Raw genomic sequence first — 24879 nt, 5'->3', positions numbered from 1 at the left:
GAACACTTGGCCATCATAAATACGAATCATAGGTACGTTTTTTTTTTTACTGCCATTGCTTGATTACAATTTAGCCACTGCAAAAGCATCTAATATTCATTGTCACTGGCCCTCCTACTTTCAAAGTAGAAGTGCCAATGCTGGCCCTACGTTTACGTAGCTTGAAATATTGCGAAGGGTGTGTTGTGGAGAAAAGAACTGTGTTTAACGAATTAAATAGTTGTACACTATATTTGCTTTTTGCGTGCCTCCAAGGGACATTGTATATTTATTCGTACAAGCTTCTGCCTCAATGCTGCTTGCTGATTGGTTTGGTAGCGTTTGAAAACAGACACAAATACATTCGTGCGTTAGCTGGCCTTGTCAATTCGGTGGACCCTATTTTCGCAGCGGAATAGAATGAAAATACAGAAAGGAAATAAAACATAAAATTAAGATAGAAATAATAAAGAAGAGAAAGCCAGGTCACCTGAAACAGGGCGATATCAAGAGGGCTTGGGTAAAGACTAAGCATTTACGAATATTTTTGACAGTCGATTTACCAATGGGATATTGTTCTATTTGGTTAGGCTTCCTAACAGAATAATTACATCGTCACACATGGGAATACTTCTCGAATAGTTCTTTGGTATCTGACAATATTAGGTGAGACCGATCAAGCTTGACTGCACAGCAAAAGAGCGATATAAGTTTACCAGAAATTGTCACTGCAAACATAAAACATGAGAAGTTAGATAGCGAAGCTAGCTACGTCGCTAAGGGAGCCATGCTAATTTAAGCCGCAATCGCTCTCACTCATCCAACACACTCACTAAACGAATGAACTGCTTATTTGTTTTTAATGGGTTAACTGTACCCTCAATGAACGACGCCTAGTAAAGAGCAATGAAATGACAGAAACTTGCTAAAGATGCGAATAGAATGATGCAAAGGTCATTTTTTAGCAATGGTAAAAAATCATCAATAATAGAAAATAGTCTGAAAAGAACTCAATATTCCATTCAATTCGTTACTGCCACATTCTTCTTCTTGTTCGAGTCGGTTAAAAAATGATTATACGCGTAACCAGAGTGATGAACGAAAAATAAAACAAACCCTTCTTTTTTCGAAGGGGCTCTGTGCTTGGTAATATTGGATAGTGTGGTAGTCCAATTGCTCGAGTAAAAAAATTGTTTCCTGAGGTATCTAGGGTTCCTAGGTGTCGTAGTTCGATGTTTAATACAATAAACGACATTAGGAAGAACATGTCCCTAGACCAGTTGGCATACCACAACGAACAACTACGTTCCTGCGCTAAATGAGCTCAAAAGTACACACATGGACGGGACAGCGTTCGTCGCGTCCGTGTGTTTAATGCTTTTGGGGTCGGCAATTTTCAGCATCAGTGATGCACGCAAATGTGAGCCCTCGGCGTCCTATCAACCAAACGACCTCCTCTCGCTCCTGCTGTAAGACTTTCAACCATGCTCAAAATGACAGACAAATTAAAGGTGTACACAAACATTACATGCGTCATTTTCATTTGTGCAAGCGCCAGCTCTGAAGCCATTTATATGCTAGAATGTCCACTGTGCCGCAAAAACAAAGAGACAGATTGACACAATGAGACAGTTATTTAATCTCAGGTTAAACGGTCATCGTACTGGCCCTGCAAAAAGACTTCTCGAACCAACTCGGGGACATTTTGTCCTACTGGCTCACAATCTTGATAATATAAACTAGTTGTTCTGCAGTTAAACTTTCCTCTTTGAAGTTGCGGAAGCACAACCACATTCTTTGTTCCTTCGATACCACCGCAAAGCATGCTCCCCTTTGAATTATCATGTACTTCTTTTAATGCTTAAGCATTGTTGGACTGATGACAGTCACATTGAACATCGATGACAGGTGAGACGATGCGCTCCACATGTGCACATGGGCCACTACAGGGGTATATAGGAGAATGCCTCATGATTACGTGTGACTGCTGATATTTATGATTATGACTGTATACAGTGAGAACTGAACATACATTAGCAGCAATTAAAGTTAATAAAAAAGGCATGAGACTAATTAGGAGAAAACTAATTAAGTCTAAATAAGACTCCTTGAAAATAATGAAGGGTAAAGAAGCCTAATTTAGATTAACTACGATAACATTACATAAGCACAATGGTTTTTATTTGAGGGCAGCTATAGTGAGGGAAATAAAAGTTACTTTAGGTTCAATTATTCAGCCTAATGAAGAGTACTTAGGATTACATTAAGTCTAATCACGAATATTCTCTTGGCATCATTTCGATTGTACAACAAGAAACTGATAAAGGCAAATCAGGATTAATTAATGGTAATTATGTGATTCAAGTCGAATAAGAATTAGGTGTACGTTTACATTAGCTTCGACCAATGAAATTAATTTCGAGTAGTTTTGAGTTTAGGTGATTCCAACTGGTCATTGTCATATTTCGTGCACATTGCGTCATCCTCTACACAGTGAGCCGCGGCAGGATTCTGTCCAATCGTTTAAACGAACAAAACAACAAAAAGCAACAGAAACGCTAACAAACGTCGGCATCGCATCATCAGACGCGTTGGTATATTTCAGAGATAAGTGCGCAAGATGAGCGGCTGGAAGGAATGCTTACGCATTATCTGATAAATCCAACTAGGGTGTATCTGCGGTACTATTTTTTGACCTCCGGGCAAATTTTATTTTAGTTTAGTCAAGGCCGAGATTAAAGGGAAAATTGTCATTCACCCCAACGCAACACGAAACTGCAAATGAAACCCATACGAGTTTCTCGAAAGAAAGCTCCGCAGTTGAAAAACTTTTTTCTGTTTTGAGATTAGAGCCCGGACCAACGCCTTTCCCGGGCCTGTGGCCCTACCATGTGAGCTAATCAGAAGGCTAGCGGATCGTAGTACGAGGGCGAATTAATCAGCAGCTCAAAGCACAGAGACACCGAAGTTGGCAAATCGGTGTGCGGAATCTTGCAAGGTGGAGGATGGTTCATGAAAGCGAATATTGCCGTCCACCCGAATGTAGCCGGACGCGACAAAGAAACTTCATACGGGTTTTTCAGAACAATAGCTTCGCAGAGGAGGAAAAGGTAACTCTGGTCAGCGACCTGGGACTTCAGATGGTAATGTGTCCAACTGGTATGCGGGAGGTCCGGCGTGCGAGAGCCTGTGCCACAAGAAAACCACCGGTCTTTGTAAAGGGTAGAGATGTACCGCAACTCGGGTTTCGATTGCTTATATGGACTCTTGGATCGAAACGGCGCCCTACAGGCGAAAGTCTCCTGGCGCCTCTTGTCCCACCACAACTTTGATGAGATAGTTGAGATTCTGCCGCTGCAATAGGAGGAAGTACAAGCGTGCTCCTAGTCTGGTGACCGGCCACTAAGAAAGTTACCAGCGCTAGCAAGGACCCACACTTGATCAGAAGTAGGCGGCCTGGAGCCGTCAGACCAACGTTGGTGTTAGGTTCGAATCCCAGACCAATACGAATTGTTTCCTCAACTACGAAGCGTTCTTTCTGAGAAACCTGCTCTGGTTTTTTTCTATAGCTTGAAGCTACATTCGGCAGGATGACAATTTCGCTTTCATTAACCTTCCTTCTCCTTTTTGAATTCCGCAGAACATATTTCACAATTGCAGTGTCTGTACTTAGAATTGTCGGTTAATTCGCTCACGCTCTGTGGGCTGCTAGCGCTCTGGTTAGCTCAGATGACAGAAGACCTGCCCCAGAAAGTAGATGATGCGGGGTTCAATCCCACACCAGGACGAATTTCTTCCTCAACTGCAAAGCTTTCTTTCTGTGAAACCTGTGTGGGTTCTCTTTGACCCGCCGTGGATGCTCAGTGGCTATGATGTTGGGCTTCTGAGCACGAGGTCGCGGGATCGAATCCTGACCACGGCGGACGCATTTCGACGGCGGCGAAATGCGAAAACACCCGTGTTCTTAGATTTAGGTGCACGTTAAAGAACTCCAGGTGATCGAAATTTCCGGAGTCCTCAACTACGGCGTACCTCATAATCAGAAAGTGGTTTTGGCACCTAAAATCCCATAATATAATTTTTAATGGGTCTCTTTGTAACTCCGTACTATACTGAGCTAGATGACAGTTTTCGCTTTCACAAACATTGCAGCATGAGGCGGAATTCCGGAAAACTGATTAGCTATTGTTTAAAGGTGGTTAAGCGGACAGAGGGGGGTTGGGGGACTTGCGCTGCATCTGGCTTTTTGAGCCTTTGCGCCCGTCGCTTAGGCAACGATGTACTTGTTGCCTGCATAGACATATTGATGTTGATTCGACTTCTCTGGCTCTACTCAAAGCACCCGATTATTTTACTCCCCCGTTGGCGTGAGCGAGAGGGAGCTATGTAATCTCATTCATGGCAAGCAGTTTTGCCACACGAAGACAGGAACCATTGCCTAAAGGCTGACTCCAGAGAAAGTGTTCATTCCAGACACATCACTGGATCTTCATACCCTTGTTTGAACACATGTAATAACCTGTTCTCCATCTTTCTGTGAAGCTATGTCGTTTTACTACTATTATGTACAAGACGGTGGCATTCCTACTGCAATTAACACCACAAATATGTCGAGAAACACGCTTTTTTTTTCTCGCGCCAATATATATAAAGAGTACCCCTCAATATTTACGACAATAAATGGTTACCACATGGTCTAGAAAGTTTAAAGCATTTCAGATAGCTTCAAGGGAGCTTCGATAAAAGCTGTATTGCTCCGTCTATGGATTTTGTCATCACCGTTAAGAACAAGAGTAACTGAAGATAGGTCGCTTGTGTACTGACCAGTATGGTTATCCATGGCTCGGTTAGGTAGGTAAGGGCCTTTCCTTGGTTGAGGTTGTAGGCATGGGTACGCAAACGCGACACAGTCCAGCCACCCTCAGCACAAACCTATAAAAATAAAGGAGAATGAATCAAACATAATTCACGAAGAAAAACTTCATCAATTATATCGCTGCACAAGAATGTATATTTACAGATATCTCTTTCTTTGCCATTTCGTTTCTGTGTATAAAAGATGTCCTTACCTTTATCGCTACAGGGCCGATTCGAACCCCTTGCACAAATGAGTACCCCGCACGGAAGGGGGTACTTGAAATTTATAGTGGAGCTACGGATCATGTTTGACCAATTCAAAACGCCGCGAAATTTCCTAGGCTCACCTTTTTGGGGTCTTCATACTTGGCCGTCTGAAAATCTTTGCAAGGTTTAAATAGCTGGAAGTCTTCGATTGTCGGTGCGCCTAGGTTGCGAATCTTGGGGGCGTAGAACAGTCCTTTCATGCCAAACGACATCGCAAGGGGAATAACGAAGCCAAGCTTGGCCACTTCTCGAAGTACATCCAAACTGTCGTTCTGTAAAAGCGCGAGAAGAGAAAGCACATGCGGTTGTGTTAGGCAGGTCCCAGCTACCGTAGTGCGCGTAAAAGTAGAACATGCCCGTGCTTCTCTAGCGTGACATCTTAGAAGAAAAATTACCTCGAGAGTAAAAAAAGAACGAGCTTTATGCCGCTGCATAACAAAAAAAAAATCATTCAGCTCCATACGCTATCCCAGGAAATGATTGTTCAAATATTTGACAACTGTAAAAGGTGACCTGCCCTTTAGGGTGTAAGACCTACTGGCAGTGGAACAGCGTCGTTTGACTACTGCATGTACAATTTACCGGCAAGATTGTACGACCCTGCAAAATCGCAAGTTGCAGCGAAATGCTGTGTTCTGCAGATTTTCTTTAATAGACATGCTCGTCTTTTATTGAGTCACTGCAGCCCCCTATAGCTACGCTACTACTTACTGTTCTCACTGAGTGTCTCTAAAGTTCAATACACCACTTCAGTACTTCGCTAACCTCTCCAACCCCCCCTTGCACTTTCCTAATACAAAGTCGTCGAAACTAAGCCTCGTAATCGCTACCTTGTGAAACATATCCATCATTAAATGTTGATCAAACTTCACTAAATATTCACAGTTCCTTCATTCGATCTGGCAGATTTCATTTATATAGTCGTTCTCCTCAAGCACTACTTCACGTGAAACCCTTTTAGGTATGTTCGCGATGTACATTGTAGCACATCCACAGGATATATACATCCAAATGTTTGTTCGTGTCATGTTTGGTCTAAGCGATCATCGCATCATCACATGCAAGTATTAATTACGCCCTTGTGACAAGTAACCTTAAAGTGAAATTTGGTAAAGGTATGTATTTAAAATGCATAGGTGATTATTAAACCTTTCAAGCAACTTCTACTTAAAGTGTAAGGTGTGTTTCTTATACTTCAGTCTATTGTGAATAATCATGTCCAGTACTTCCCCCAACCGCTATACTATCACAGTGCACCTATCATCAACCTGAAGTCTTAAGGCCACATTAGCGCCTTTAGTTGCCTTTTCTATTTCTATTCTCTTATTACGTTATATTCGAGCAGATTTCCTCATCAGGCTTGCCACTAACACATTAACCCTATCATCATTGCTGATGCTTCTTTGGTGTTGCTGACTGTCCGTTCTTGCTCGGATGCGGAAACACGCGTAATTGTTTTTTATGCGGAAGCGTAAGTGGACAGCTAGTGCAATCGGCCAATGTATGTTCGAAGCCGCAAAGGAAGTCGAGGAGGAAGGCGCCCGGAGCTGAAGAGAACCGCGCGCAGGGGAAAGTATGAAGGAGCGCGCTGAGCTTGCGGCAAGGCATCGCCTCCTAGAGTGTCACATGTAAGAGGCTCAGAAAGAAAGGAAAAGGACGATGTACATCTATCGGTCCGAACCGCACGAGCCCTCGAGTTGTGATCGAGAGAGAACCGGCACTGAGCTTGCATTATCGACCTGGCTCTGGGCCAAGAAGGTCGGATCGTCAGCATCGCCATGGCGACGGGAGCCATGGAGGTTCGGTCATGTTTGTGACGCTGGCGGGCCAGCGTGTGGCCGTCGACCTCGGCGACGTTCGAGCGAGGCTCCTTGGACCTGCTGCAGCGTCTCACGGCCGTGCCGGGCACTCCAGGAAGGATCCCCCTTCAGAGGTAGACCAGCACGTACGATAGTCCCCGGTACGTCACGTCGGCACTTCAAGAAGAAGAAGCCGCTGAACCCGGAGTTAGGCCTAACCAGCGAGGCTGGAGTCCAACGTCATCGACAGAGTTCGGGACAGAGGCATGCGGGACGGACGAGTTGACGAACCAACACCAAGGCTGCTGCCTTGGTGTTGCCTCACACGTGCTGCCTCACCACGTGCCTCACACGTGGTGCTGCCTCACACGTGCGGAATCGGCGAGAGCACCGACGACGACGAAGATCTGACAGGTATCAGACTCGGAGGATACGTGTGAGGTCAAAAGCCTGTTAGAACGCTGCTTCCTGATAGCGTCGCTGCCATAGGCTAGGGTTACCGGACTTTCTTGTAGAAAGCGCTGACTGATGTGGCCGGTACGTGAGGCGTGTTTAATGACTATTGGGTCGGTAGCACAAGTGCTAGTGCTTCATTGTGTTTTGGTTTGCGGGAGTTTTATTTTGACTTTGGGTTACCCAAAATCTGTTTGCTGTGCTGCTTTGCGTCTCCCAACCCCATCTCTCTTAACACCCGCACGCCGCCGAGATCTGTGACAAACGACATAGAGCAATGTCCAGGTTACGTTGAGCGAAGGGAGAAGCAGAAATCAGGTGAAGCGTCGAGGGGGAGGAAGGTAGGCGGACCCGCGATAGGTTCACCTCCTGTGGCAGTTCCTACAGGTTTTGTCTGCGATACAGACGTACCGGGTTCGTCTCGTGATTCGTGATAACATCGTCCTCGCGCGCTGTACGCTGTGTGTACGGGTGAAATCGTGCAACAGTGAGCCGATGACGGCTGCTTAAGCTCGCTTGCGCAAGGGAGGAAAGCGGAGGGAAAGTGCCCTATGCCATTGGGCAGGGGGGGGGGGGGTGAGAGGGGCGCTCTACTCTGGCGGCTGCTGCGTACGGACCGGCCGCGTGAGCCTTGTCTTGAATACGATCTGCGATGGGAAAAGTGTAGACGTCTAGGGGCACCGACGACCGATAGCTTCGTGTACGCAATAGTAACCATGCGCTTGGGCACCACCCGCGTTCACGAAGTTAAACGTCACTGCAACTTTACTGTTACAGTTTATACTTGAACGTCAACTTTTATTTTTTCTCATGTACCATTGTTCTTGGGTGAAAGCATACTTGTGCTTCACACCTTTGTAGCCCCTAATAAAGTGTCTTTAAAGAAATAAACTGGCCTGGCGATTTACAACATTAAAAGCCCTCTTTTCGAGAACCGAAGCTTGTACGTATGTATTTATCTTCGCGTTTTCAACTTCGCGATTTCGCAGGCGCTTCTGAAGGACAGCACACTGCCAGACCCTAGAAATCCTTGGCCTATTTTGTTGTTTGTTTTTCGCGTAAGCAATCTTTCTAAACTGATATACTTTTTCGAAGCCTTTCTTTTGCCTTGCAGAACATACTTGGATGCAACACTCTTTAGAAATCACCTGAAGTGTTGTAAAGCCGATATGACGCATTGGTGACAAGAACTTTATAGGTCTTATGGTGTAGCTGTCGCCTAGTTGGCCAAGCTAGTTTACCAGTGATCTGAAAAGTGCTTGTCACAACATGTATACTCACGACGCAAAAGATATGCATAGTGTTTTTCTGCTTTTTCAAGTTATTCCCTTCGTAACTGTATTTCCGCCTCTGTGCACTTTTACGATGCCATCCTTACCATGGAAATTTCTTCCGGCCTCTCGAATTCGTAGCAATGTCAACATAAGAGAGCGGAATTGTCTGCCTGAAGGTCTATATACAAACCAAGTCATGGCTATAGCAACGACATAATAAATGCAGATACGATGTACATTTTGGAGTGTATGTGAGATGAAGTTTTCCTGTAGCGGGTTATGAAAACTGTTAATTTTAGCGAACGCGTTTTTCAGTGTACTGCGATCATGCGCCTGCCCGTGAAATCGGCTAGACACGCTACCCCTCACCTCGTCACCGCAGATTACATATCTACGGGACCGACCCACCTTACCCGGCAAGAAGCTCACACAATTTTAATTTACTACCTATTCCTTACGTATACAGAAGAGGTGAGCATGTAACTACGGGAGTCAGGTTTGATACAGCATACCCCTGGACAGAATATTATACTGAATGTGGGTACTCTATTGAAACACTGCTAAACGAGCACAGCATAATTATCATGAGATGAATTTTTCATGTTCCTGTACCGCTTTCTCTTGGAACACACTTCGCTGTAGCATTTCATCCTCCAAATTTTTTTTTAGAATGTGGTGTAACATGCAACTTTTTTTCTAAGGTATATCTCGTGGTATATGACGATGTTGTCACTTTGTCCCCAGTAAGATGGGCTGACGCTGATGAAAAATCAGTATACCTGGGCGAATATCAAATTTTTCGAAAACGAGTCAAATAAGCATAAGCATCGTATAGCCAAGCGCAGACGCATGTACGTATCTAAAGCAGCAATATTTTTCGCGTAATACTGCACCCCACCTGCATCTGAATAGTACCAACAATATATATCAGAGAGAAAGAATTGGCTTCAAGCACAAGATAAGAAATTTTGGATAAAACAGCATGATTGTACTTTCAACTTGTTTATAGCCCGATGTCGCACAAGTCTTCCAAAATTTATGTGCTTCTATGCGTATGAAGCACTACAAAAACGCTCATAAACAATTTCGGAAAAACGATCAGAATTTGCGCAAATCAAAAACGTCTTCGAGGGCTTGCTTCCCGTAGACACGTGTAAAATGGTTCGGTGCAAGAAAATTTCACTGATCGTAGCGTAAAAATAAAAGTAACATTGATAGACTGTCAACAACACCAGATGGCAGACTTCAAGAAATACTCACAGGTTGAAATCTAGGCTTCTGCCGTGAAGTGAAAAGGAAAATGTGTATTAAGGATTTTGTTTCTGCATTCCTTCGGAAATTTTGTCGTCGTTTTACTTCTGATAAGTTGCTTTACCTTGCATAGCAGACGGAGAACAGAACCAAGACAACCGTCGGTTATTGCGAAACGTTTAGTTTGTTTCAGATAATCCAAAACAACGAATTGTTTTTTAGAATACAAATACTACTAGTTTGTTTGCCATATTCGATTCGCATTTGAAACTATGACTATTTGCCCACTAGAAATAATTACTAACTTTTCCTGTTTCTAAAATTTGGCTACGGGTGCAGAAAGTATTAAAACTTTTGCATAATCTCTTCAAAAGGAACGAAAGAATAAAAAAGAAAGAAAATCCGACCAAGCAGTCACGCCGAACACAGGGAAAAAAGGAAGAGAAGGAGTTTCTTTAAGAAACTAATTACGCACCTGAAGAAGTATATTTGTTTCGTGGTTTGCTGTTTCAGTGCGTAATTCCGCAGGCAATAGTGCTCGCGTAGGGAGAAACCTATCAGTCTAGAATTTTTTGCAAAAGCAAATTCAGCCCATCACAATTCACAAAAATGGCAGCGGTGGCGTAGAGGTAGAACACCCGCCTCGCGTGCAAGAGGTCCGTGGTTCGAATCCCGGTGCCGCGCAATTTTCCACCGGATTAAAAAAAAAAAAGTCCGCGTGTTGATAAAATTGCATAAACAGGCCTGGAGTGTGGCCTGATCCCGGTGACCAGAACCGGTAACGCACTCCCTCACCAGAGCAGGATTGGCCACCCTGGTGCAGTACTTGGCCACAACCTCCTATATGAACACAACAATCAAACCCCGGCCCTCAGACCCCAGCAGCTGCGAAGCAACTGACCACGGCGGCGGTCAGACCTGCGACGCTGCAGAGGGTGCTAAGAATCCCTGGCTCCGGACAGGCCGCCATTGGAATGTGAACCTGGCAACGTTTAACGCTAGAACGTTATCTAGTGAGGCGAGTCTAGCAGTGCAATTGGAAGAATTAGAGGGCAGTAAATGGGATATAATAGGGCTCAGTGAAGTTAGGAGGCCAAAAGAAGCATATACGGTGCTCAGAAGCGGGCACGTCCTGTGCTACCGGGGCTTAGCGGAGAGACGAGAACTAGGAGTCGGATTCTTGATTAATAAGACTATAGCTAGTAACATACAGGAATTCTATAGCATTAACGAGAGGGTGGCATGTCTTGTTGTGAAACTTAATAAGAGGTACAAAATCAAGGTTGTACAGGTCTACGCCCCTACATCCAGTCATGATGACCAGGAAGTCGAAAGCTTCTATGAAGACGTGGATTCGGCGATGGGTAGAGTGAAAACAAAATACACTATACTGATGGGCGATTTCAATGCCAAGGTAGGCAAGAAGCAGGCTGGAGACAAGGCAGTGGGGGAATACGGCATAGGCACTAGGAATAGCAGGGGAGAGTTATTAGTAGAGTTCGCGGAACAGAATAATATGCAGATAATAAATACCTTCTTCCGCAAGCGGGATAGCCGAAAGTGGACGTGGAGGAGCCCGAACGGCGAGACTAGAAATGAAATAGACTTCATACTCTGCGCTAACCCTGGCATCATACAAGACGTGCACGTGCTCGGTAAGGGGCGCTGCAGTGACCACAGGATGGTAAGAACTCGAATTAGCCTAGACTTGAGGAGGGAACGGAAGAAACTGGTACATAAGAAGCCGATCAATGAGTTAGCGGTAAGAGGGAAACTAGAGGAATTCCAGATCAATCTACAGAACAGGTATTCGGCTTTAACTCAAGAAGAGGACCTTAATGTTGAAGCAATGAACGACAATCTTGTGGGCATCATTAAGGAGTGTGCAATAGAAGTCGGTGGTAACTCTGTTAGACAGGATACCAGTAAGCTATCGCAGGAGACGAAAGATCTGATCAAGAAACGCCAATGTATGAAAGCCTCTAACCCTACGGCTAGAATAGAACTGGCAGAACTTTCGAAGTTAATCAACAAGCGTAAGACAGCTGACATAAGGAAGTATAATATGGATAGAATTGAACAAGCTCTCAGGAACGGAGGAAGCCTAAAAGCAGAGAAGAAGAAGCTAGGAATTGGCAAGAATCAGATGTATGCTTTAAGAGACAAAGCCGGCAATATCATTACTAATATGGATGAGATAGTTCAAGTGGCCGAGGAGTTCTATAGAGATTTATACAGTACGAGTGGAACCCACGATGATAATGGAAGATAGAATAGTCTAGAGGAATTCGAAATCCCACAAATAACGCCGGAAGAAGTAAGGAAAGCCTTGGGAGCTATGCAAAGGGGGAAGGCAGCTGGGGAGGATCAGGTAACAGCAGATTTGTTGAAGGACGGTGGGCAGATTGTTCTAGAAAAACTGGCCACCCTGTATACACAATGCCTCATGACCTCGAGCGTACCGGAATCTTGCAAGAACGCTAACATAATCCTAATCCATAAGAAAGGGGACGCCAAAGACTTGAAAAATTATAGACCGATCAGCTTACTGTCCGTTGCCTACAAAGTATTTACTAAGGTAATTGCAAATAGAATCAGGAACACCTTAGACTTCCGTCAACCAAAGGACCAGGCAGGATTCCGTAAAGGCTACTCAACAATAGATCATATTCACACTATCAATCAGGTGATAGAGAAATGTTCGGAATATAATAAACCATTATATATAGCTTTCATTGATTACGAGAAAGCGTTTGATTCAGTCGAAACCTCAGCAGTCATGGAGGCGTTGCGGAATCAGGGTGTAGACGAGCCATACGTAAAAATACTGAAAGATATCTATAGCGGCTCCACAGCCACTGTAGTCCTCCATAAAGAAAGCAACAAAATCCCTATAAAGAAAGGCGTCAGGCAGGGAGATACGATCTCTCCAATGCTATTCACAGCATGTTTACAGGAGGTATTCAGAGACCTGGATTGGGAAGAATTGGGGATAAGAGTAAATGGAGAATACCTTAGTAACTTGCGCTTCGCTGATGATATTGCCTTGCTTAGTAACTCAGGGGACCAACTGCAATGCATGCTCACTGACCTGGAGAGGCAGAGCAGAAGGGTGGGACTAAAAATTATTCTGCAGAAAACTAAAGTAATGTTTAACAGTCTCGGAAGGGAACAGCAGTTCTGCTGATCCGGATCATGAGAGTGAAATAATCAGAAGAATAAGAATGGGCTGGGGTGCGTTTGGCAGGCATTCTGAGATCATGAACAGCATGTAGCCATTATCCCTCAAGAGAAAAGTTTATAACAGCTGTGTCTTACCAGTACTCACGTACGGGGCAGAAACCTGGAGGCTTACGAAAAGGGTTCTACTTAAATTGAGGACGACGCAACGAGCTATGGAAAGAAGAATGATAGGTGTAACATTAAGGGATAAGAAAAGAGCAGATTGGGTGAGGGAACAAACGCGGGTTAATGACATCTTAGTTGAAATCAAGAAAAAGAAATGGGCATGGGCAGGACATGTAATGAGGAGGGAAGATAACCGATGGTCATTAAGGGTTACGGACTGGATTCCGCGGGAAGGGAAGCGTAGCAGGGGGCGACAGAAAGTTAGGTGGGCAGATGAGATTAGGAAGTTTGGAGGGTCAACATGGCCACAATTAGTACATGACCGGGGCAGTTGGAGAAGTATGGGAGAGGCCTTTGCCCTGCAGTGGGCGTAACCAGGCTGATGATGATGATGATGATGATGATGACAATTCTGACCATAAGTGTTAGCGAAGGCTGCCAGCCAATTGCAGGGCGCACCTAAAAGCGTGACGAACAAAAACATCAGCGCATACGGGCCCAGTGGTTGCCACGAGCCCTTATTTACGGAGAATGCACATAGGGCTACATACGAGCGTAAGCAGAACCGTTATATGAGTAAGTGAACTACTCGGCCAGTGAGCAGCAGCAGCCACTAGAACTGTCAGCAACGCCTAGCCATGGTTTGTCTGTAAAGTTCCAGTTTAACAACGAAATACAATTGTGCTTCGTCATTCTGTAATGCAGACGACACTATGCCAGCTTTGCCTCAAAGTCACGCTTTCACTTCACTCTGAAGTCTGCCAGAACTCGTACCACGGTGTGTCCGTATCTGTAGCCGTATCGCAGGAAGTCTGGTGGAGGGTCAGCCGTAGCAACAGGTAATATACGGCAGTTTGGCAAAGTGCTGACCGAGTAGGAAAGGTGCGCGATGGAGATGAACATTGAAGGGGTGAAGACTGTCCTGCAAATACCATTGTAACAAAGAGAACGACTAATTAGCGTCACTGATCAACGTTATAACGAATCGAAACGCATACGCACGCCAAAAAGAAGTAGGCGTGAAGATTTCAAAAGAGGCGATAGTTACTACAATAAACCATGCAGCGTTTTTTTCTGAAAAGAACGACTTCTTTGCTGTCTTCCCATGGTTTGGCCTATCATGGTATGTGCCTGTCGTGCCCGCAATTCTAGAAAATAAAAAACAGAAAGGCTGAACCAAGTGCCTACACTATAGACAACGAGGCCGACCTTATCAAGTGAATTACGATAGGAAGGAAATATGAAATGCGTAAACAATGAACATAAATAGGATGACAGAAAGAGACAATAGGGAGTTAAAATAAAAATTGATTCATCCAAAAATTTTGACCACCGTGCGCATCCCTGTTTGACCATGTATATCCTGTTTTTACTCATTCAATGACTTCTCACGTTTTCCAGACTTTGTATTACTGTGCTGACCAAATTTTTTTCTATTATGTAGATGTACTTCCCCCCACCCCCGCACCCTTATGTAATAACATAGGCGATCCTTTAATGGAATAATAAATGATGACGATGCACATCGACCTTGTCTTCTTTAGCCTCGACGCTTCGTGATTCTTGTTTATGAGCACGCGACCAAGTTTGTGTGGTATGCCATCGCAGATGCAGATCGTGTGAAGTTTCTTTAATTTCGCTTTTTACTTGCTCTGGCAACATTTTAGATTTTGGCTAAAGAACACTTTCATTAGCTTTGAGATAAAGCTCTTTTCTAGCACGCAATCACATTATGACAACCTGTACTTTCTTGTGCTCGCTTGTGCTAGGCTGATAGTTTGCACAAGGTTAGGCCGAGTAATATGTGACACTTGAATGATAGGACGGAGATAGAATATATAGAGGGCCAAGATTGTAACTAAAAGAGTCTCTGGTTAGTTACCCTACGCTGGGGTAAGAGAAAAGTGGAAGGTAAAGAAGGGAGAGAAAGTGCGATGAATGTGGTGAATGCGTGCACGTGCGCAGACAAACACCGCGTAGTGGAAGGTGCTCGCAGAAGTCAGTCATTTTGAAAAGGCACAAAAATGCCTTCCCTGCCTTCTGTGTTTGCCAGAAGAAACAGAATGTGGTCCACAGGGGCTCGTTCCATGCTATCTTCATTGCCACTTTAACGGCGTGCGACCCGCATGAAGGCAGGCATTGATTTCTTCCGGACATATCTGTCTTTCTTTATAAGTATGTGCTAAGTGCTGTGAACAATTATATTCTTCAAAAAAAAAAAAGATAAGGACGCAGAAAGGCTATAGATACGATACGTAAAAATGCGGTTTCCGCACCTGCTGCTTCAATGCGAGTTTGACTATATTCAAGGTGTTTTTCTTTCGCTATGTTTCTTGCCCCGTAGAATAACCGTAAACGATAAAGTTCGTAAAAACACAAGATAGTCACAAGTAAATAATTCAGTGACAAATCAGCAGTAAACCTGCCAAAACATATAATTGTCAAAAAGCATTGCCGAGATCCGCCGTGGTCCGTGTGGACGTGCGCCGCATGGCATACGCACATTCGGATGAAAAAAGAATATGTTGGCACTAGACCGTTATTTGTCAACATGCGCCGCTGTTCATGCTATTTTATTATGCAAGAGTGAGTTTCACATTTTTAATAAGCTTTGCAATGTCGGTGGCATCTATGATATAATGTTTTCATTCTTTGTACTCGTTTTGACATTTGCTTTGTTTATCTACGTTTCAAAGGAAATTAGGGGCGCACGTACCTTGTAAATAAAATTTGTTGTACGTTCTCGCTCTTTCACTCCATCGATTCCTTTTCACCATTTTTATTATTGCCACCACACACATTTTCTCAATTAACCCGGCATGGGACTTTGCTGGGAATACGGTGCTCTTTCTGCATAGTGCCGCAGTCACACCGCCATACTCAGTTATCAAGAATAAAAATCTAACTGTAAAACATGACGCGTGGAATGTAAGCAATAAGCTCGACGAAAAATATTGATATTCTTTGTCATCCACAGTTCAGTTAGTGCATAATAAAGTGCGATGATAAATACGATGATGAGTACAATGACAGACGCGCAGATAATTTGCTCAATCGCGAATGTGGATCTCACAGAACAATGTGATCATGTATGCAGCATGAAAACCGGTTGTCGCATAAGTCGTGTCGTTCTCGACCATGTGAGAACGCACCAGCATGACGCAATAGGAGAAAATACGCTGAGCGAAGTTCGTTGACGAAAGAATCCCATTCTATCCGCATCATCAGCTAGAAGGTGCGCGGGCTTACTTTTCAGAAGCACGACGCGCCAAGCATCTTAAAATGATGGCTTTCATGAGGAAATACGTAAGGGGGTTACCTTGTTATGCTTGCATGCGTGGCCTAGTGGTTTTAGTAAAGAGGTCCTGCAATGGGAGAACTCGGTTCTAAGTCAATCTTCAGAAACGTAATCTCTGTCTGCTTATACATTTCAATTGGAACAATTTTTTTTAAAAGTCAGCTGTGGCATTCAGCTCGAATATACTTACTGAGCTGGAATACTCGAAAAGGCATAAGTTACTTACACTGGACGTCATTACGCATAATTAAGTGATTAATAATATTTCCCAAATAAAAGTTTCAATTAATTGCTTTAGCGCCCATATTGATATACACGTATTGAAGCCAGTAATATTAGAATGCGCACTCCCTTAGAACGAAGTTTGAGGCAAGCACCAGCTTCGAGATATGCGCAGTTAAACTAGCCGTAAAAGTAAGCCGTTGTTTTAGGTGCTTCTTTATCAGAGCGCCTTTTCAATCAGTGAAGCTGAAATTTTGCTGGAACACTTATGCAATTCGTCGCCAGCTCTAGGAACGCATATCTTGACATAGGGGTCATGCATAGAAGTCGTTCGAAGTGAAGGAGAATTTAACAGGCGTAGCTTACAATTCGACAATTGTAATATTTGGCGAAAAGTAATTAGTTTAAATGCTAGTTAGGAAACGTTGGCAATTAGTACAGTACTAACATTCATTTTTCGTGAAAGTAAGGTATGCCTCCGACACTTGTCTCGCTCAAGTCGAACTGTGCTACATCTCACGGATGATTTCTTTTAAAACTCTGTTCACGAAACCATAAAACATGGCGTATTGCAGCACAATTTTATTGAGTTTGCGTAGCCTAGCACTTTAACATCACTGTGCGCCTCTGCAGACAGTAACGATTAGGCAGGTCACAAACACTTCGAAATCCGCAGGATGCAGGAAAATGCCTCGCTTCTCAGAAAAGGAGTGATGTGCGACATGATACCTTTATTTTATTGGTGCTTGTCATTATGTAGTGATGCAATAAGTTCAATATAGACCTTTTCGCAGAAAAACAAACTCGACGGCCGGTGTCATGATCAGGCAATCTAATTAGATATAAATGAAAACCCCCTCTGTATGTGTCACCTGATGCCATAACCGGAACTTGCTTAAAGTGATTGTTTCGACGCCGAGTAAATATCTTCAGAACTATTTTGGCGTTGGTAATTATATATTAGATCCAGAAAAACCACAAGCAGAGTAGGTTGTACATAATGATGGCGTTGAATAATCATTCCTACTCAATCACTCAGTTATAATACCTGCACTGAACAGGCACATCGCATTCTCGGTACCACGAGTCAGGGAAGCTTCTTGGCATGTCGCTTATTGGTAACCTGTCAGGTATAAGGGTGAATACACGGTGTTTTTCTGACGATAAGGTCATCCTTCATGACACCCAATGGGCTTGGCGCATCTGCATTTTGGCATCTTGTAACCCCTTCCAGAAAACAAACGGTCTCATATGTGTCGTTACGAGTCGACAGGGATAACAAAAGGTTTGTCTCAACGAGAAATGAAGCAATAATTATTTAGAGATTAGGTTATATTAGTGGTACAGGCGTAATTAGGTAATTAGGTAATACAGTGGTAATTCAATCGCGTTGCACCCTGTCAAGGGTGCACCGCCGTAAATAGCAAAACGCCGAGCGAAAGCCACTGTACGGCACACTTCCGGGAATTAAAGCAAAATCGCTAGGACTAAGCACGACTCTCGCTTAGGCAATGGTGTCCCGATGGCGGCTTGGGCGGTGAGCCCAGAAGAAGCGATGATAAGTCGCATTGCACGTAAAATTAACCGTAAAGGCGTAATTAGTGCATTTATAGTCGAAAATGAAACCCATTGCACGATACACTGCAGTATTTATGAAAACAGCTCACCTAGCCTCTCGGTCAAAAAGCAAAGGCTCAACCTAGTGCAAAAAAAAAATAAATAAAACAAGTCGACAGAACTGCGCGTGAAATGCGACACGAATAAGATTGGAACTGAGTGAACAATTAGTGCAAAGAAAGATACAGAACACACAGATTAGTGAGATATATTCAGCGTTTAAGGCTCGAATAATTTAAACTACGATATACGTCGACCTTGTTTTCTTAACATCGACACTTGGTTGATCCTTCCTTTTTTCTGTTAGAAATAGTATACTTCTGTCTGTTAGTATATTTCTGCTTTACCTGGATTACGCTAGCTAACGGGCACAGTAGATTAGCAGAAGGAAAGAAAAAGCAAGATGAATTAATTGTCAAAAAGTCTTTAATTATCGTTTAAGCTGTTCCATGTAAGGCAAGTGTTCCCACACACGACTTGTGATCCGTACATTCGCCAGGTATGTCCAGTTGGAACGAATTATCAGGATGCCACCAGTCTACAGACTTGCACTCTGAAAACGCGCGCCTAAATAGACTCTCATTACAGTTATCTATTTGTTTAAAGAAAAATAAAGCTGCTTTGTTTAAGAAGTAAGTTGAACAACAAGTCTGACGCGCTCATCTCGAAACTTCCGCTACTTTTAAAATGTTTTCTAACAGGTTGTGCCTGGAGGGCTCACTAGCTTCCTTTCGTAAAAGTGTCATACGCGCATGTACGTTATAATAATTATTCAAAGAGTGGAGTATTGAAGTTGGGTTAGTTTCTCACTCACGTGTTCTCGCTCATTTCGCAAGTGATGCAGCATGTTCCGAGTAATTTGGCTCAATGAGTAGATGTGTACCATACTTTAGCGGCGATTAAAAAAAAAGGACATCTTAGCTGTACAGTAGAACAGCAGGCATAACCCGCTGACAAAGGGTGAGGTCCATTCTGTGCGTCAGACTCACGTCATCCATTTCACAGCGTGGTAGTCGGCCGGATAATCCAGAGACAATCCTAAGACGTAGTAAGATGGCCTTTGGGGAGAAGTCTTCGGTTTCAGATGAAGATACACCGCCTGTTAGCAATAAAGACGGTGAAAATATTTCGCCTCATTGCACACCTACACTGTTTCACTGCTGCTATGCAAGACACGTGTGTGGGTTACTACAGAAATATTTACCGAATGTGCTCTCGCTAGATAGCCATTAAAATGGCTAACTTAGTTATTCTATTTGATCGATATTAAACAAGGTACAGACAATCATAATCGAGCGACTTTTACGCATGTTTTGGCATCGCGAAATGTACACTTTCACCCTGTAATTCTTCCGCCGTGGCTGCTTATTGGCTGTGGTGTTGGGCTGCTAAGCACGAGGTCACGGGATCAGATTTCGGCCACGGCGGCCGCATTTCGACGGGGGCGGAATGTGAGAACACCCTTGTACACCGATTTAGGTGCACGCTAAAGAGACCCAAGTGGTCCTAATTATTCCGGAGTCGCGCAGCATGGCGAGCCTCATAATCAAATCGTGGTTTTGGCACGTAAAACCCCGTAACTTATTTTAGCCCTGTAATTATCGAAGTACGGTATATCATGACTTACACTGAGTTTGATTGCAAAAAAAAAATCAATAAAAGCCCTGGAAACCTAACACTTCACGTAACGTAGCATTTGTAATGCGCCGGAGCGAATTTCTAGTTCTCCATAAATCAACAAAGCAAGAGCTAGTTCATTGCTACAGTAATATACGCTTAACTCAAAGAACATTTGGTCGTTTTGCTGCCCCATAATCACTCAACAGGTTGTTCTAATAATTCTTCATGTTAAACTGTGTCAGAGTTGCAGAGCTACGTCCATCATCTTTATTTATAGATTGCACGCTTTGTCCTAAGCACTGATAATGTCTCTTCATTCGAAACGGCGCCTAGAGACGTCTCTGTAGTTATCGGTCTGTGAAGTGAGGCAGCGGTACTTTTCTGAAGGGAATGTGCGCTATTGACTTGAAAAATCGCGAAGTTGCACTCTATTGTGCAACGAATAAAATGACCCTTCTGCACCCTTTAGCCAACCCTCACTCACTTCGAGCGAAGTCACAAAAGGAACCCAATTTTAAGAGCCTTCAAAATGATATACTACATTTCACGCACTATTGAATTGTTTCCCTGGAGTGAACATTACCAGTTTGAAAGCTCATCTCCACAATGACATCTATACTGATCTAATTAGGCGCAATTCAGCACTCCCCCAATTACGCACACACCCACACACGCGTACACTCAAGAACGACCCCGCCACCCAGGGCTCAGTATACCAGTTGTTTATTCAGCAAACGGAACCGCCCGAACGAACATAGCATTTAGCCGGGTGTGCTGCCGCTGCGTCTGCTTATCGCTATCATGAACCGCCGCGAGGGAAGTACATACATCGCTGGCGTAAATAGGCACAGCCAACGCCTGTGGCGCCACCCTGTCGCCTTTTAGGCGGAAGGTAACAGCGCTAAGCGCCGTGTTCGGTGATACGTAGAACGTTTGCAAGCACTGAAATCATTTTGCGCGAGCTGGCTGGTCAGCAATTCTTTTTTTCGTATTTCGCGAGCATCTGCGATGAGCGGAAAGAAAGTAATACTTAATAGATAAAGTAAGAAGCTGTTTATCCGTATGTTTCGCAAACTGTTTTACAACTTCCTAATTGGAATGTTTCGTCCAACTTCGTTGCTTCCTAAGTTGGTTAATTATTCGTGACTAGGTATGCAATTTAGCAGCAGACAAAAAGAATAGTTTCACTTACTCTATACAATAGTCAGCAACATGCGCTTGGTCAAATGATCTTAGAGTACGTCGGTATACTTTTCAACTCTGGCTAAAGTTAGCTTGGACACCCTGTTCAGCTGTGAGCACAATGAATACGGTGTTGTTGGCTAGTACACTTTCGCTGTAGCTACACATTGCGGGTGTTTGCGATGCTAAAGCGGTACGGAACCACTCGAGATATAAATGTGATTCGTGTTTCTTACTGAAGCTCGTTACCGCAATGGCCCACCTAATATAAATGTCGACGTATGTCGCGTGTTTCGTGTATTATTTTTTTCATTACTATGAAATCGACTCATACAAAACACTCCTGCGGCAACCATGAAGTCAGAACAAAGCTGCGATGTGGGAGCTGGCGGGTGTTAGCGCATCTCGTGAGAGATGGCAATGGGCATTTCGTCGTGGGCAGCGACATATTCGGTGGGCCCCTTCGATTATCCGCCCCCGACAGTCCCGAACTGCCCTGGGTGGCACTTTCAGCTCCTGAGCGTTTCGTATGCAGGTTCTGGGACAGTTTGTAGGATTGCAAGGACAGACAGTCGAAGAGGCCGACCAGTGTGCGGAATATCAGACGCTATAGGATTCTTAGGCACACATAATCCAAGAGGCCCACTGGTGCGAACGCAGCTGTTTTGTCGGCGACTATCGCGTGGCTCCTCGCGCGATAGAAAGTGCATCGGTCTATGCGTGCCAGTAGCCTTGTGGGCTGCCTAGTCTGCTTATCGAAGTCTGGAACCACCGTGGAGGAAGCACATCGCTGGTCTAAATCGCTGTCCTGTCACCTTTTAAGCCGGAACATGTGCTGGTACTTCATACGTGGACAACTGGGAGCACTGGAATTGTGGGGCGGGTTCCAGAGAGACTGTTTATTTCTATCAGGAAAAAAATCACGCTAATAAAAGCCTCTTACAATATAATATTACAGCAGCTTTTAATATGTACAACATTTCTATTATCTATTGAGAAAAAGGGTTTTAGTATCAGCGCTTGTTACACTCCGAATTATTACACTTAATTTGCGAATAAATGGTTTTTCTTGTTGTGTACTTTGTCGCCTAGGTGACGTAGGTTTTCACTAAATATAAAGTGACACCACAGACTCCTTAAAAAGAGATATTTTCGTTGTACACAATCGGAGACCTTTCTAAAATTCAGAAAGATACCTAGATTTCGCCTTCGCTTTCCTGTGTTGTCGATGATTCCGAGTCAAGTGGCTTCCAAAAAAATTACCTCGTGGTTTCGGCACGTAAAGCCCAAGAATTTAACTTTATTTTAACAACTCAGTTGGCGGTCAAGTTAGACGCTACACTTTTATGTCATTTTCCCCAGAAGTAGAGCTGTCTTTAAACGATAAGATGATGGGCAGTATCTCACACTGATCATTGTCCGCCAAGAACACTACGAAGGAATATCGTTTTACTATATATTGTCTACAAGCTATCTGTTCAGTGCTTTAAGAGAACGCTCGAGCATCCATAAAATGGGAATTGAACGGATTTGTGGTATGAACGTCTGATGACCCTTATGTTGACCTGAGGTGTCACATCGCTTTCCAATCGGCAAAAAACTAAAAAAAAGCGGCTACACTAGAATTACCTTGAGCACATTGAGCGCCACAAAGACCACTGGATCCGTTGCGTACTGCCTGTTGAGATCGAGGAAGCCGAAGTGGGATATATTGTATCTCCAAATGTCGTCGATGATGGTGAAAAATCTTGGGTCCCTTATGTCCTTGCTCAGAAGGGCATTCCTGGGTAAAAAGAAGCATAAGTAAAGACCTAGGAAATAGAGTAAGACCTTCTCTTGCAATGCGGAGTAGCTGGACCTAATTTATGAATTGAGGAACTTTAGTCTATGACCTCCATAGCGTCTCTTCATTTACTCCGGGAGATATTAGAGTGAGGAAAGGCCACAGTTTCGCCCGAAAGGCGAAGCATCGATCGCCAGAGCAAATTACTTTAAAAATAGCAGTCTTATCGGCCGTATAAACTTGTAAACATTTGCTTAGTAACTAAATTAACGAGCATGGTGTTAGGCGCGTACAAGCAAGCATGAACACATCTTACTCGATGATCGCACACACTCGTTGTCATAACGTAAGAGTGAGAACGCGCGGCGGCAGCAGCAAAGAAGTGACCTTCGTGCTGCCTCTCGCTTAAACGCGAAGTAATCGGAGAGAATGCAGTGCACACGAAGCGATCAGCACTCAGCGCACTGAATCCCCATCGCAGATCGCTTTCAAGGTAGGGCCCGCGCAGCCGCGCCATACGCGAGCAGTCGCCGCCAGAGTAGAACCCCCACCCTTCCTCTATTCCCCCTCCCCGGTGCCTTGCACGCCCGATATTTGGCCAGCATCATCGGCTTACCCTCGCGCGCTTTCAATCGCACATACAGCGAACGGCGCGCGTCGACGATGTTATCGCCCATGGACTTCATACGGAACATCACGGCAAAGGCGATGGCAGAAATACGTCTGGATGTTTCATATATTTGCTATCGCAGTAAAAGAGGAAATTAAGGTTAAAAACAGAAGGCCTCGTGTGGTTTAAGGCGGGGCTATTGCCTGGTGAATACTCTAAGTGCACCAATGTAGACTGTGGGTTATAGAGGCTCACTAATATAGTATATAGAGGCTCACTAATAATCAGTTGCTTCTCCAGGGCAAGACCTTCGTCTTTTTTTATTTACATAATACTGCAGACCTCATGCGGTCCAAGCAGAAAGGACAGATAACAAGGCATATTTACAAACGCCATAAAGTTATTACATACAGAAAAGGTTTGACACATGACACAAATGAGCGAAACAAGTCAAAGGAAATACATTGCACATCAATCTGCACATCAGAATTCATTGCTAAGATTTCTTTCAAGACTGTCACTTGAGACAATCTGTTCAGGCAGTGCATTCCAATCGTTTATTGTGCGCGGAAAGTATGAGTATTTAAAGAAGATTGTTTTCGCAAAATATGGTGTTAGGGCATCGGTATGTTGGTGACAGGTTTTTCGTGTTGTTGAAGGTGTAACATAAGGTGAAGAAGAAATTCCAAACTTTCCCTGGGTGAGTGAATGAAGAAACGTTAATCGAACAATTTTCCGTCTTATATGAAGAGGTTTAATTTCGTTGGAGGCCATTAAAGCAGATGGGGAATCAGTTCTCCTGAATTTATACTCAATGAAGCGCACAGCCCGTCTTTGCACGTTTTCTATTTTTGCTATATCTTTTTTGGTGTACGGGTCCCACACTATAGCCGCATACTCAAGTTTGGGCCGAATAAGAGAGTTATAGGCTAATATCTTAACGTTACTGGGTGCTCTTTGGAGCTTGTGTTTCAAAACTGCAAGTTCTTTTACCGCATATGAACAGATGTAATCAACATGGTCGCTTCAGTTAAGCTGTGAATTTATTAAAACATCTAAATATTTGTATCTTTCGACTTCCGAGATAGTAGTGCCGTAAGCAGAGTAACTAAAGTGGATAGGACGTTTCTTTCTTGTCTTGCGCCAAAGCACAGTCTTATCAGAATTGAAGACCATTCCTGATCTGTCACACCAGGCCACAATTTCACGGAAAGCATCATTCAGTAATATTTGGTCAGCCACAGAACTCATTGGGGTGTACAGCATGCAGCCATCGGCAAATAAACCAATTTTAACGTTTCTATCAATGGAACACACAA

At 43.8% G+C, this 24879-nt stretch overlaps 1 protein-coding gene across 1 annotated transcript in view; it reads right to left on the bottom strand.

Annotated features, from left to right (window-relative positions):
- LOC129388357 (uncharacterized) overlaps window positions 1-24879 on the bottom strand; it is a 57983-nt gene that overhangs the window by 5813 nt on the left and 27291 nt on the right. The window contains exons 4-7 of the mRNA XM_055078489.2: window positions 22797-22950; window positions 19355-19464; window positions 5184-5375; window positions 4804-4911 (exon numbers count right to left, since the gene is read on the bottom strand). Coding sequence (XP_054934464.2) covers window positions 5300-5375; window positions 19355-19464; window positions 22797-22950 — 340 coding nt within the window. The 3' untranslated portion in view covers window positions 4804-4911; window positions 5184-5299. The remainder of the gene's footprint in view (window positions 1-4803; window positions 4912-5183; window positions 5376-19354; window positions 19465-22796; window positions 22951-24879) is intronic.

This window comes from Dermacentor andersoni, chromosome 10 (genome assembly GCF_023375885.2).
Source record: "Dermacentor andersoni chromosome 10, qqDerAnde1_hic_scaffold, whole genome shotgun sequence".
NCBI classification, from domain to species: Eukaryota; Metazoa; Arthropoda; class Arachnida; order Ixodida; family Ixodidae; genus Dermacentor; species Dermacentor andersoni.
Note: the sequence above shows the minus strand (reverse complement) of the source record. Positions and strands in the feature narration are given on the sequence as shown.